Source organism: Cynocephalus volans, chromosome 3, assembly GCF_027409185.1.
Source record: "Cynocephalus volans isolate mCynVol1 chromosome 3, mCynVol1.pri, whole genome shotgun sequence".
Lineage (NCBI taxonomy): Eukaryota > Metazoa > Chordata > Mammalia > Dermoptera > Cynocephalidae > Cynocephalus > Cynocephalus volans.
This window is the reverse complement of record NC_084462.1, coordinates 116014996-116028456: the sequence shown is the minus strand read 5'-3', so window position 1 is coordinate 116028456 and position 13461 is coordinate 116014996. Positions and strand designations below refer to the sequence as shown.

At 33.1% G+C, this 13461-nt stretch overlaps 1 protein-coding gene across 3 annotated transcripts in view; it reads left to right on the top strand.

Moving 5' to 3' along the window:
• STRN3 (striatin 3) overlaps nt 1-13461 on the top strand; it is a 99661-nt gene that overhangs the window by 37563 nt on the left and 48637 nt on the right. For all 3 annotated transcript variants that reach the window (XM_063088339.1, XM_063088337.1, XM_063088338.1), the window contains exons 2-4: nt 5603-5706; nt 6164-6237; nt 10240-10321. In XM_063088339.1, the coding sequence (XP_062944409.1) occupies nt 5603-5706; nt 6164-6237; nt 10240-10321 (260 nt within the window). The remainder of the gene's footprint in view (nt 1-5602; nt 5707-6163; nt 6238-10239; nt 10322-13461) is intronic.

Below are 13461 nucleotides of genomic sequence, written 5' to 3'. Positions count from 1 at the left end.
CAAGGGTTCAGATCCCCATACGGACTAGCCACACCCCCCACCAAAAAAATAAAAACAAAAAAACATAATGTATAGTTTAACCAATTATTATGGAGAGAATGACCATAACACCACCTCTAGAGAGGTCAAGAAATAGAACATTGCCAGCACCCCAAAGGCCTTAAAACCTAACCCTCCAAATCACCACTGCCTTCTTCCCTTACTGAGGTAACCACTAGCCGTTTTTATTAATCACTTCTTTGCTTTTCTTTTATGTCACCACCTAAGAATTGCTCAAATAGTTTAGTTTTGCCTTATCATGAACTTTGTATAAAGGTTTATATAGAAAGTTATTTTTCATGACTTGATTTTTTTTTTCCTCCATGTTATGTTGGTTCATCTGTATTGTGTTTAGCTGGGTTTGTTCAGTTCCTTTGCTATATAGTATTTCATTGTATGAATATACCACAGTTTATCTTTTCTAGTTGATGGATATTTAAGTTATTTGTAATCTTTTACTATTTTAAATAAATGGTCCTGAGAGTATTATTTTATATCTCCTAATACGTACATTCATACATGCATTTCTGTGCTGGTCATTTTTCTAGTGAGTTTTGGTTTTAGAGTACTTATATCTTCAGCATTAATAGATAATACAAAACTTTTCAAACAATATTATACCAGTTTATGGTCCCATATGTAATTTATAAGAGTTTGTGTTGATTCACATCTTCTTCAACAGATAGTATTGTGAGATTTATAACATTTAAGCCAATCTGGTATTGTGTTAATAAAATACTTCATTGTATTTTAAATTTGTATTTCTCTGAACACTAACGAGGTTGAGAACTGTTCCTATCTTGATTGGCCATTTTGCTATCTTGTAACCTGGCAGTGTAAGTCTTGACAATTTTTCCATTAGGCCGTCTTTTTTATTAGGTGGTCTGTATTTCGGGGTAGGAGGGAGGTAGGACTTATGTATTGTGAATATGAGCCCATTCTTGGCTATAGGTTTTACAAATATCTTCTAGTCTGGTATTCCTTTTTTAAAAACTTTTTTTGTGAGTGTGGTTAAAAAAACTCGTAATGTAAAACTTTCAACTATTTTTGATTGTACAATTCAGTAATATTAAGTATATTCATATTGTGAAACAAATCTCCAGAACTTATTTCAGATCTTGCAAATCTGAAACTCTATACCCGTTAAACCACTCTCCTTATTTCTTCTCTTTAACCCCTGATAACCACCATTCTTGCTTTCTGTACTTTAGATACCTCATATAAGTGGAATCATACAGTATTTGTCTTTTTTGTGACTGGCCTATTTCACTTAGCATAATGTTGTGAAGGTTTCCCCATGCACATGACAGGATTGCCTTCCTTTTAAGGCCCATTAGTATTACAGTGTACGAGGATACTTAAAAAATTTTTTTTGGAAAAATAGAATTAAAAGATAATATGAATCTTCTCACAAACTTTTTGAAGTGCCCTCATATGTATGTACCATATTTTGTTCATTCATCTGGTGATGGACACTTGGGTTGCTTCCACCTCTTGGCTGTTGTGAATAGTTCTGCTATGAACGTGAGTGTGCAAATATCTCTTAGAGATCTTGCTTTCAGTTCTTCTGGTTATATACCCCTAAGTGGGATTGCTGAATTATATGATAGTTCTATTAATTTTTTGATGAACCTCTATACTGTTTCCTTAGCGATTGCACCATTTGACAGTCCTACCAACAATGCACAGTGTTCCAGTTTCTTTGAGTCCTTGCCAATAGTTGTTATTTAAGACTTTATTTTGAACAGTTTTAGATTTACAGAAAAAGTGGAGGTGAGACCCCTCTTTTCCCCCTATAATTAACATCTTACATTAGTGTAGTATGTTCGATGCAGTTAATGAACCAATATTTGTACATTATTATTAACTGAAGTCCATAGTTTAAGGTTCGTTCTGTGTTGTACAGTTCTGTGGGTTTTGACAAGTGCATAATGTCAGGTATGCACCATACAATATACAGAACAGTTTTCTTGCCCCTAAAAAAAATTCACCTGTTCATCTTCCTCCACCCTCAAACCCCTGACAACCACTGATCTTTTTGTTTCACCTTTACCAGAATGTCACATAGTTGGAATCTTGCATATGTAGCCTTTTCATACTGGCTTCTTTCACTTAAATTGCATTTAAGATTCCTCCATGTCTTTTTATGGCTTGACAGTTTATTCTTTCTGTTTGTTTTTAGTGGTTGGCTGGTACAGTGATCTGAACCCTTATAACACCATGCTCTAACCAACTGAGCTAACCGGCCGGCCCAGATAGCTTACTTTGTTTTAAAAATAGACTTTATTTCTTAACCCAGTTTTAGATTCACAGCAAATTGAAAAGAAGGTTCAGTAATTTTCCATATAATCCTTGCTTCCACACATGCATAGCTCCATCCATTATCAGCGTCCTCCATCACAGTGGTAAATTTGTTACAACTGATGAGCCTACTGTGACCTATCATTAACACATTGTTGGTTAAGGTAGTTTCTAAATATCTTCTTCTTTTTGATGCTGTTGTAAATGGAGTTGTTTTCTTAATTTTCTTTTCAGGTTCGTTGTTAGTGTATGGAAATGTGACTGATTTTTGTGTGTTGACTTTGTATCCTGTTACTTTGCTGAATTCATTTATTCTAATAGATTATTGTGGAATCTTTATGCTTTCTACATCATATCTGCAAACAGATAATGTTCTTTCTTTCATATTTGGTTCCCTTTATTTTTCTTGCCTAATTGCTAGGGATTCCAGTACTATGTTGGGTAGAAGTGATGAAAGTGGGTGTCCTAGCCTTGTTCCTGATTTTAGAGGAAAAACTTTCAGTTTTTAGTCATTGAGTATGATGATTGGTATGGGTTTTTTTTCATATATTATGAAAAAAATAAAAATAATAAAGCTTTTATTATGTTGAGGTCATTTCCTTTTATTCCTAGTTTGTTGAGTGTTTCTATCATGAAAGTGTGTTGAATTTTATCCAGTGCTTTTTCTGCATTAGTTCAGATAATCATGTGAGGTTTTTCCTTTGTTTTGTTAATGGTGGTGTATTACAGTTGATTTTCTTATGCTGAATCATGCTTGCATTAGAGGAATAAATCCCACTTGGTCATGATGTACGGGGGTCTTCAAAAAGTTCTCGGAAAGATTTGTATTATCCTTTAGTTCTATTTTTCCAAAATCTTTGAATTACTCCTGTATAATCCTTCTAATATGCTGCTGCATTCAATTTGCTAGTATTTTATGAGTATTTTTGTATCATTGTTCATAAATAATTTTGGTTTTAGTTTTCTTACAGTGCCTTTGTCTGGCTTTGATTATCAGGACAATGCTAGCCTCATGGAATTCAAATTTTTGGAAAAGTTTGACAAATATTGGTGTTAGTTCTTTAAATGTTTGGAAGAATTCACCAGTGAATATATTAGATCCAGGGCTTTTCTTTGTAGAGAAATTTTCAATTAGTGATTTAATCTCCTAACTAGTTATAGGTTTATTTATATTTTATTTATTGGTGATTCAGTCTTGGTAGGTTTTGTGTTTCTAGGAATTTGTTGATTTCATCTAGGTTGTCTAGTTTTGTGTGTACGTGTTCATAATATTCTCTTATAATCCGTTTCATTTGTGTAGAATTGGTAGTAATGCCCCCACTTTCATTTATGATGTTTTTGGGGTTTTTTGGTGGCTGGCTGGTACCGGGATTGAACCCTGGGACTTGGTGTTCATCAGCACCATGCTCTAACCAAATGAGCTAACCGGCCGGCCTCTCATTTCTCATTTTAGTAATTTGAGTCTTCTGTTAATTAGCCAGTTTAGCTAAAGGTTTGCCCATTTCGTTGATCTTTTCGAAGAACTGATTTTTGGTTTTGTTGATTTTTCTCTACTATTTTTCTGTTCTCTGTTTCATTTATCTCCACTCTAATCTTTATTTCCTTCCTTCTGCTAGCATTGGATTTATTTTGTTCTTTTTGTAGTTCCTTAAGTTGTAAAGTTAGGTGATTTATTTGAGATCTTGTTCTTTAACATAATCATTTATAGCTATAAATTTCCCCCTTAACACTGCTTTTATTGCGTCTCATAAGTTTTGGTATGTGTTTTTGTTTTCATTTGTCTCTAACTTCCCTTATTATTTCTTCTATGAGCCATTGGTTGTTTAAAAGTTTGTTGTTTAATTTCCACAAATTCGTGAATTTCTGTTACTGATTTCTAACTTCATGTTGTTAGGGTCAGAGAAGACACTTTGATATCTATATTTTAAAAGCTATTGAGACTTAATTTGTGGCCTAATGTATATGGTCTATCTTGGAGAATTCTGTATATGTCTGTTAGAGCTAGTTGATTTATTATTTTGTTCAAGTCCTCTATTTCCTTACCTATCATTTGTCTGGTTGTTATATCCATTATTGACAGTAGGGTATTGAGATCTCCCGCTATTATTGTACATTTCTTCCTTCATTCAGTTCTGTATTCAGTTCTATGTATTAATTTGTTTCTGCTGTCCTTGGCTAGTGTATTTCTATTACAGAAATCAACACCTCCTAATTTAATTTGTTAAATATCCAGCTGACTTCATTTGCTGTGATTCCATATTCACTGAAATTTTTAAAAATTAAAAAATTTTAATGATTCTTTTAGCTTTTTACTAAGTAGCTTTGTTTCTCATACTGAACAAATCCACCTGTGAGTCATCTCAGCAAGGGCATTCTACCCTGTGTGAAAGTTAGTCTTCTTGCGAAAGTGTGTATAGTGTAAATGTCACCATACAGATGCCAGTCTCTTTAAACATTACTCTTTAGTGTGGGGTGGGTAAAGAAGGCTGACATGCTGGGAAGGATCAGAAAAAGGCACAAAATAGCCTTTTTCAGGAAATAATGAGATAAGACAATTAAGAAGAAAAGAAAATTCTGCTCTTAGTAGAAAAATGATAACAGTAATGAGGTCATAGAAAGTATGGTGACCTAATTTAAACTATTTGTGATACTCTGGTATTATTGTTTCAAGAATTGAAACAGAATGTGGAGTGGTCCAGTAGAATGGGAAGGATTATAAATTGTCAAATATTTCAGGAAAGAAAAGCTTTTGACGTAATATTACTGTTTTGTTTTGTTTTTTTAAACAACCGATATCTCAGTTTCTGAAATATATATATCTACTTGTGAATGTAATACTACTTTTCAGTTATTTGTGACTTTATGTTAGGAATTAGGTGCAATTTTGTGTGTAAAAATTTTCTTTCAAGGTTCTGTAACGATTAAATAGTAATATTAAGAACTCTGAGGATTATAAACAAATAGCTAATTTATAGTTAGTCTTTTTTTTTTTTTTTTTTTTCCTTTTGGCAGCTGGCCAGTGATCCCTTGACCTTGGTGTTTCAGGGCAGCACTCTAACCACCTGAGATAACCACCCAGACCCTAATTACCTTTATTTTTTAAATGATTGGGTTATCTAACAGAGAAAGTTTGGTTGACCATTTCTACAAATTGTAAATCCTGTCGTCATGCATAAAAGTGTGGAAGTTTGCGTTTATTGTTTTTCTTTTTTCAGTTATCTATATATGATTAATGAAAAATGAATGCATCTTATATTTTTAGGCCCGGATAGCATTTCTACAAGGAGAAAGAAAAGGTCAAGAGAACTTGAAGAAAGATTTAGTAAGAAGAATAAAGATGTTAGAGTATGCATTAAAACAAGAAAGGTATGTGTGCTTTACTTTTTATGATTAAAATAAAATAGAACAATATTCTCATTTAAATTATTGTACAGCATTATTTGAAAGCTTTTTGAAAGGTACAAAGCCTTGCCCAAATACAAGATGGTATTTTTATTTGATTTGTATATAGGAAAAGAAAAGAAAAAGAAATCAAAATAGTTAAATTGAAATAATGTGTTTTGTTATAGAATCTAAATTTTGGAATTGTTTTTTTAAAAAGGACCAGGAAAAACTTTTCTTCACTTGGATATTTGCGTTACTTGGGTAATTTACCATCTTTTGTTTTTCTTTTATAGCAGTTCATTTTTCAACTTTGCAGATAAAGTTTAAAGGAACACACGTTCAAGTTATGTTTCATTATTGGAGTAATACGTAGCAGTAGTCAATTGTAGAAAAGGAAAAAATTATTATTTTTTAAACCAATTTATTATTAAATTTTCAGGGCAAAATATCACAAATTAAAATATGGCACAGAACTGAACCAAGGTGATTTGAAAATGCCAACCTTTGAATCAGGTAAGTTTTATTATTCTGTTACTTTTTTTGTTGTTGTTAAGCCTATTTTTATGTAACAGACATATTATCTTTATCCCCACTTTACTTTGATAGCATTGGTTTGACAAATGATTGACTATTGTAAACTGTCTAGAATTTGGGGAAAATATTAAAAGAATAAAAGTAAGTTTTATCTATATTTCAATCCTGAGGTCACTTGTCCTATTTTTCCTGCATTGAAATCTGTGTAAAAGTGTGGGTACCTTTTTTGGTGGTAGTTAGAGATAGCAGGTAATAAAGTAACTTTTTTGTCTTTTTTATCTGGAGAAGTTCTAATGAACTCATTTTAATACTAAAGATATTGGAAGTTTGACTGGATTTGGAAACTACAGAGGCAGCAAAATAAGATTAAGATAGAAGGAAAAAATTATCTGCAGTTGGCTTTGCTCTTCACTAAGTAGAGATAGTGGGTGTGAGTAGTATCTGATGAATAATTATGCAGCTGGATATAGGAAAGAGCTAAGTTTAATGTTAACTTTAGGGCTCCATATGATTACAGTTTCAGGAGTCTAAAAGAGTAGGGAATTTTTGCTTTACATTATACAAGACCTGGAAATATTATTAGCAATTTCTCATTTCTCAGGTTTATCTAGAACTCAGTAATATACACATTTTTGGTAGTACAGTCAAATTGAAGCCTGTGTTGTTCTTGGATGTTGGTTACTAAAGCAAGAAAAAAATGCGTTCTTTCTTTATTTGGATGTACAATTTTTCTTCTCCTTCTATAGTTGTTTCTATAACTAATAAAGTCAAAGTATATATAGTAGAAAAGATAAAAACTAATGTATGGATTTTTAAAGTTAGGTGTTATAGTGAAATTTTTAATTTAGTTCGTTGGTTTTTAGTTCAATATTCAGTACTTAGAACTTGGCAGAAACACACACCATACAACCTGTGGTTGATTTATTTTTGTGTCTTCTCTACTGTCAGTTTTAGCAGCAGATCTGCTAAAACATTTATTATATCTTTCAGTTGTCATATATATAAAATCAAGAGACCAAGATGGAAGTGGTGTGAGTTTTCTTTGCTCTGGCTTTTCAGTAGTTATGAAAGCTCATTCTGATGCTAGGAAACAATACTATGGTCTCCTCCTTAGAAAAGGAAGAATAAATGATAGAAAGATGGAAAGTTTGTATATTTTGAGCTGTGTTTATTGCTGTACCAGTGCAGATGGAGGGAGTACAGTGGCTTCACCCAAAAAAACTTGTTGAATTCGTAGCTTTTCTTTGACTCATTTTCTTTTCAGTATGGCTAGAATTTTCAGAAAATAAGCAAGCACTTTTGAGAACTAGAAGGCTGTCTCCTACACTTGGACTGCATAAATGTGGGGAAGGAAGCTACTTACAGCCACATTATTCCTGGAGAAGAGGTTAAGCCAGAGTCAGAATTGGCTAGCTGGTCTCAGTGCAACAGTTCGTACAAAGCAAGATCATTAGTGGATAGATGTCTCCTGTTTACAACTGAAGTTGTGGTAAAACAAATCTGTTTTTATCTGTATAAACTTAAGTAGTAAAGCTTCCTCAAGTTGAGGAATAAAATAATATCCAAGTATTTTATTTATAGGAGACACAGTAACAACAAAGGAAAATGTTTTTATTGATGCAGAAAAACTATAAAGGATGTTTAAGTGGAAAACAAAACAAAGAGATGGGTAAAAATACATCATGCAGAAAAAAGATATAAAATTATTTATATCAAAGTATATATGGAGATAAATGAAACAATGTTGACTTTAATATACCCCCCAAATAAACCAGTGTACAGAAAGAAAATGTGCAAAATATTTATTTGACCGAAGTACAAGATGCGCAAGTGTATATACACCTCTCTCAGTAATATATCCTAAACCTAACCTTTTGAAAGGGTTTGTCTCCAGATATGTAAAAGAACTCCCTTTCTTCTACTTTCAGAACATAGACAATCTAGTAGAAAAATGGGCAAAAGACTTGAAAAGGTACTGCATAAAAGAGGATATCTAAATGGCCAGTAAACATATGAAATGATGCTCTATTCGATTAGTTATTAAGGAAAACAACTTAAAACCACAGTGGAATACAATTAGACATCTCCAGAATGGCTGAAATGCAAAAGAGACAATATCAAGTGTTGATGAGGATGTGGAGCAACCAGAATTTGCAAACACTGGTGTTGGGATTGTAAATTGATAAAGCTGCTCTGAAAGTGACTTGGCAGTATTCCTAAAGGAAACATAGCATATATACCATGTGACCCAGTAATTCCATTCCTCAAAATGCATTAGAATATTCATAATATTGTTATTTATAGTGTAAGTCTACAAACAACTAGAACGTCCTTAAGCATTAGAATGGATAAATTGTGATATATTAGCACAACAAAATGCTATTTAGCAACAAAAGTGAGCAAACTGCAACTAAACTCAACAACATGGGTGGTTCACATAGAAATCACTTTTACCAAATTCAAATAATTTTTTTAGAAATCAGAATAGTAATTTTTCAAGTGGCTAAAGAGGGCTTAGAAGAAGGCATAAGGAAAGCTTATCAGTACAAGGATGCTGATAATGTTTTGTTTCTTCTAGGTACTGGTTATGTGGGCATGTTCAAAAATTCATTGAGCTGTGCACTTATGATGTACTTCAAGAATATAATTAGCAACGTTATTTCTAATAGTGAAAAAATGGAAACTAATTACAACATTAGGGGGCTGGTTAAGTTAGATAAGTATACACTTTCTATAGAATATTATGTAATCATTTTTATATGATATGTTATCTATATGGCCATAGAATATTCAGGGTACATTAAGTGTCAAAAGCAGATTATGGTGTAGTATACATATTGGCCCATTTTTTTAAAAAAGGGGGGAAGTTGTCTTAGTCATGTATATATCAAGTGCAAACAGTTTTTAACTCTTGATGATAGGATTTGGGGCAATTGTATTTCTTTTGTTAGAATGTTCTATAATGATTATGTAAAAATTAAAATGTTACAAATAGACAAATTATAAATAGAAAAACAAGCAGGGGGACTATAAGAATGAAATAATTATTACTAGAAATGAGAGAACTGTTTATGTTTGAAGGAAGGATAAAAAGATATTAATAATGGCATTGTTAGGGTTAGAGAAATAGTGCCTGCAGATTATATTCATGTTACTACTGATAAATATTAAGTGACTCTGAGTAGTCAAGGAGCCTAACAACTGTGATTTATTCTAAGAGTTCTCAACATTTATTATGGGGTTGATCTTCTAAGCTCCTTTCTTCTTCACTGTGTCTTTATTTTAATAATGGGAATTTATGGGAGAATATTTCTATAATAATTGGCAATAAATGGCTTTAAATTCTACTATAGGGATACTCGTTGAGAACTTAACTCACCTGAAATTATACTGTTTATTAAACTTTTTTAATGCTTATACTTTGTTATCTGAGAATAAAATGTGACTCTTTACCTATAGTAAAAATTATTTTCTGGTTTAACTTTTAGTTCTAAAAAATGAAATTGAACATATAAAATTTTGTGATATAGGTTTAAGGTCTACTGATATTGACTCAAAATTAAATTATTCATTGTTTTCATATATGCCTAATACCTTAACTGTTGATTTTGAATAGCTTGTGTAAAATAGCCTTTTAATTTCAAAGGCGTTCAACTCAGCAGAATTCTAGTAGTTAAAAAAAAATTAACTCTAATAACATTTCATCTCAAAGCCTGAGCCTTTGATTTTTGAATCCCTGACAGTAATAAAATACACTTGGGTTTTTAGAATGGGGAGGGTAGTACCTGAGTGACTGGGTTATTGGGACAAAAACATTAAAAATGGGTGGCCTACAATAAATACTCAATAAAAGTTAATTTTTTTCTGTTCCTTATAAAATATTTAGGTGTGTTTTTATGGGAATTTATCCCCAAGGAAGACTTGGCAGTATTTTCGAGAGTTGAAATAATGTATGTGAAACTTCTTTTTTTTAATTTTTAGAAGAAACCAAAGACACAGAGACTCCAGCAGCACCTCAGAATAGTCAGTTAACATGGAAGCAAGGCAGACAGCTGCTAAGACAGTGAGTAATGGTTTATTTTCAGCCTTCTTTAAGTACCTAGGTATGAAAGTGCTTATATTGAGTTAGTTTGCAAGTAAAAAATTATTTAATTGTAGTTGGACAATGTGTATCTTTTTCATATTGCTGCTTTTTTGCTTTGCAGATGTTTAGATCTTTTTAAAGTTTGTTTCCTCTGATTTTCAGAGTGATGTTGTTTTCTTATTTGGGGGGAAGATTGTCTTAAAGACTGGATGACTTGAAGGCCAGGAAAAAGCAAGATAGAGTTTAGTCTTCTAGACCATCCCTGTCACTGCAAAATTCACACATTTGGTTTCTCTTTTAAGTGGGGATGTGGCTGGTTTAGAGAAGGAATTTTAGCTAGTTGTCTGAAACTTTTCAGAAGTGGTTTGTTGAATCTTGCTTTCAGTTAAGTTTTTGAGGAACTTTTCTGTGTGTGAATTCTTTGGTGTATTGGAAGTACTTCTGTGACAAATCCTGTTTGTTGTCTTTCATCTATTCTTTCTTTTCCTTATATTTTGTAAACTTTGTTACTTGCGTTCTGATATCCTTGGTAGTTTAGGATTATTCATCCTTCTCAAACCTGGACATTTTTACCTTCACTCTGTGAAGTGTGGTCAGATCCTTGAACTGTTCTACCTCTGGAATATTCCATGGTATGGAAAATCATGTATTCCACTTCTCACTCCAGTTGCCATGTTTATTTGCCCTTTGACCTTACCGTGATCTTTAGAACCTTGACTACTTCATTTTCCTCTTTAGATTTTCTGCATATGGTTGGTTTTATTTTATAGCTATTTCCTAGCTCCAGCTTAGACCCCATGATCCTTCACCCATTTCTGGTACCTTTAGCTTTCTTGCTGGCCACTGCTCACTCCTTCCCCACCAGTCATTTTACTAAACCTTCCTTCAAAACCCCAGCCCTATTTCAGTCTTATTATTTGCTGCTTTTATTACTAATTAACTCTTGGAGAAAAATTACAGAATAATGTGAATGCTATTATGTATTCATGGTTTCCTGTCCAAATATTGCAAAGAGCCTTTCTCTTAACCCTGATCACCTCCAGCTTCCGTTATCCTTAGTAGATATTCTCAACTTTTGCTACATTCAGCCCTTTCTCCTTTACTCTCATTAGAGCACCTCAGTCTCTACTTCACTGAAAATATGAAGGCTATCAGGTGAGAACCTCCTTAACTTTTTGCTTTTCTTTCTGTGAATGTATTTAAACCTCATATTCATTACTTAAGTTTCTAATGTTCCATTTAAAAGGTATTTATCAATCTGCACTGTTATAAGTGACTCAGAGTTGAACAAAGGAACAGATTATTGATTGGAAAGATGCTGAACTAGTGGAATTGAAAGAAATGCTGAACAACCAAGTGTCAGGAAGTCAAGAGCTGGGGTAGCCTGGAGGAAATCTCAGAGATTGGAAACACACAGGATGCATCCTTATTCTCTGGTTTTCTCCTCTCTGTAACAGTTTTATTCTTTTCTGCTGAAACCACTTTTTTCCCATATGGCAGGGGCCCCCTATTTCAGTCAAAACAATTTCTGAGAAGTACTAGATAAAATAACTGACAGTGAGTCCATCATTGTCACCTGGGTTGTGTAAGATCTTGGCAGTTATTCAGGTCAAATGATTAGAGTGTGGTGGGATTTGTTTCCCTCAAAAGAAGATTGTGTTTTTTAGAAGAGTGGGGACAGCTGTAGAGAAATCAGTTGCACAGTATTTCTCTCATAAATGCTTAATTCCATTGCCTGGATTTATATTATCTGTTCTTACCTTTCTCTTTCCCTTTGACTTTATAGCCAAACTTAAGGTTAGTTTATCTTCATAGTTTTCTTGTTCATTTCTCAGCTATGTAGTCTATTTATCATTATGATGTTTCTCTGAAGCTGCTATTACAAACATGTTCAAGAGACATTTTTGGTTCATTTTTGATTTCTAAGAAACATTTTACATTAGCTCTTCATTCCTTTTTGGAACTTTTAGTTTTGCTTCCCTGACACTACTCTCTGCTATTTTTTCCTCTAATTTTTTTTTTCATTTTTCTTTGAGTTTCTTTTATTCTTCTAACCCTTTAGATGTTTGTGTTCCCAGGCTTTCTCTTCTTATGCTTGTTCTCTGGGTGACTTCAAATACCACCAAAGACTAATGACTGAAATCTGTATACACAGTTCAGTCTCTTCTGAGCTTTTGACCTGTCTTATCCGTGTGCTTAGTAAACGCTGTAACTTGATTTTTTTTTCATAGACATGATGTGGTTGTCTGATAGATATCATATGAACTTGATTCTGACTCTATTTCCCATTTCATTGAATGGAACCATCCTCTGACAGCCAGGCTAGAAATCTGAAAATTGTCCAACTTCTTACATTTTCCTTCTTTCTACTGCCACATTTATTTGTGCATAAGTCATAAAGATTGTATCTTGCTTATTTTTCTCATGTTTATTCTCCTCTTTTCCATTTTTTACTTCTTGCTGTGTTAATGTCCTAACAAGTCTTCCTCTCTTTAGCTTTTACCTAAACATCTTTTCTACTTCGTCCAGCAGTATTTAAGGCTCCTTTTTAGCATCCTTCATTAGCCTCTTAAATACTTTGCCACATAAAGCCATTCACAACTCATTATCTATACACGGACACTTCAGAAAGTTCGTGGAAAAATAGAATTAAAAGGTAATACAAATCTTTCCATGAACATTTTGAAGTACCCTCATATATTATGATCTGGCCCCTTTCTTCTTTTCCAGTCTCATCCTAAATCCTAGGTTAAATACTCTGGTTTAGATAACAGAGAAAGTTTGAAAACCACAGGACTAGAGGAATGCTATGGGATCTTAGATCTTAAAAAGATAATTAAGCTGTTCGATAATCTCTGGTTAAGAACCCCACTTTTAAATTTAGCATGTCACTGTTCTAGGGTTCAGTTCTAGTCATTCTCTACCACTCATTGGATATTTTAAACACACACACACCCCCACACCCACCCACCCACCGTCACCCTCATCAACTCCTAAAAACTTTTTAAAGCACTAGGGCTTTTTAGATTTTGAGATAATTGGCCCTTAATCAACGTTAGCAATTCTACAGTTGGCCCTCCATATCCACTGGTTTCGCATCTGTGCATTCACTCAACAGC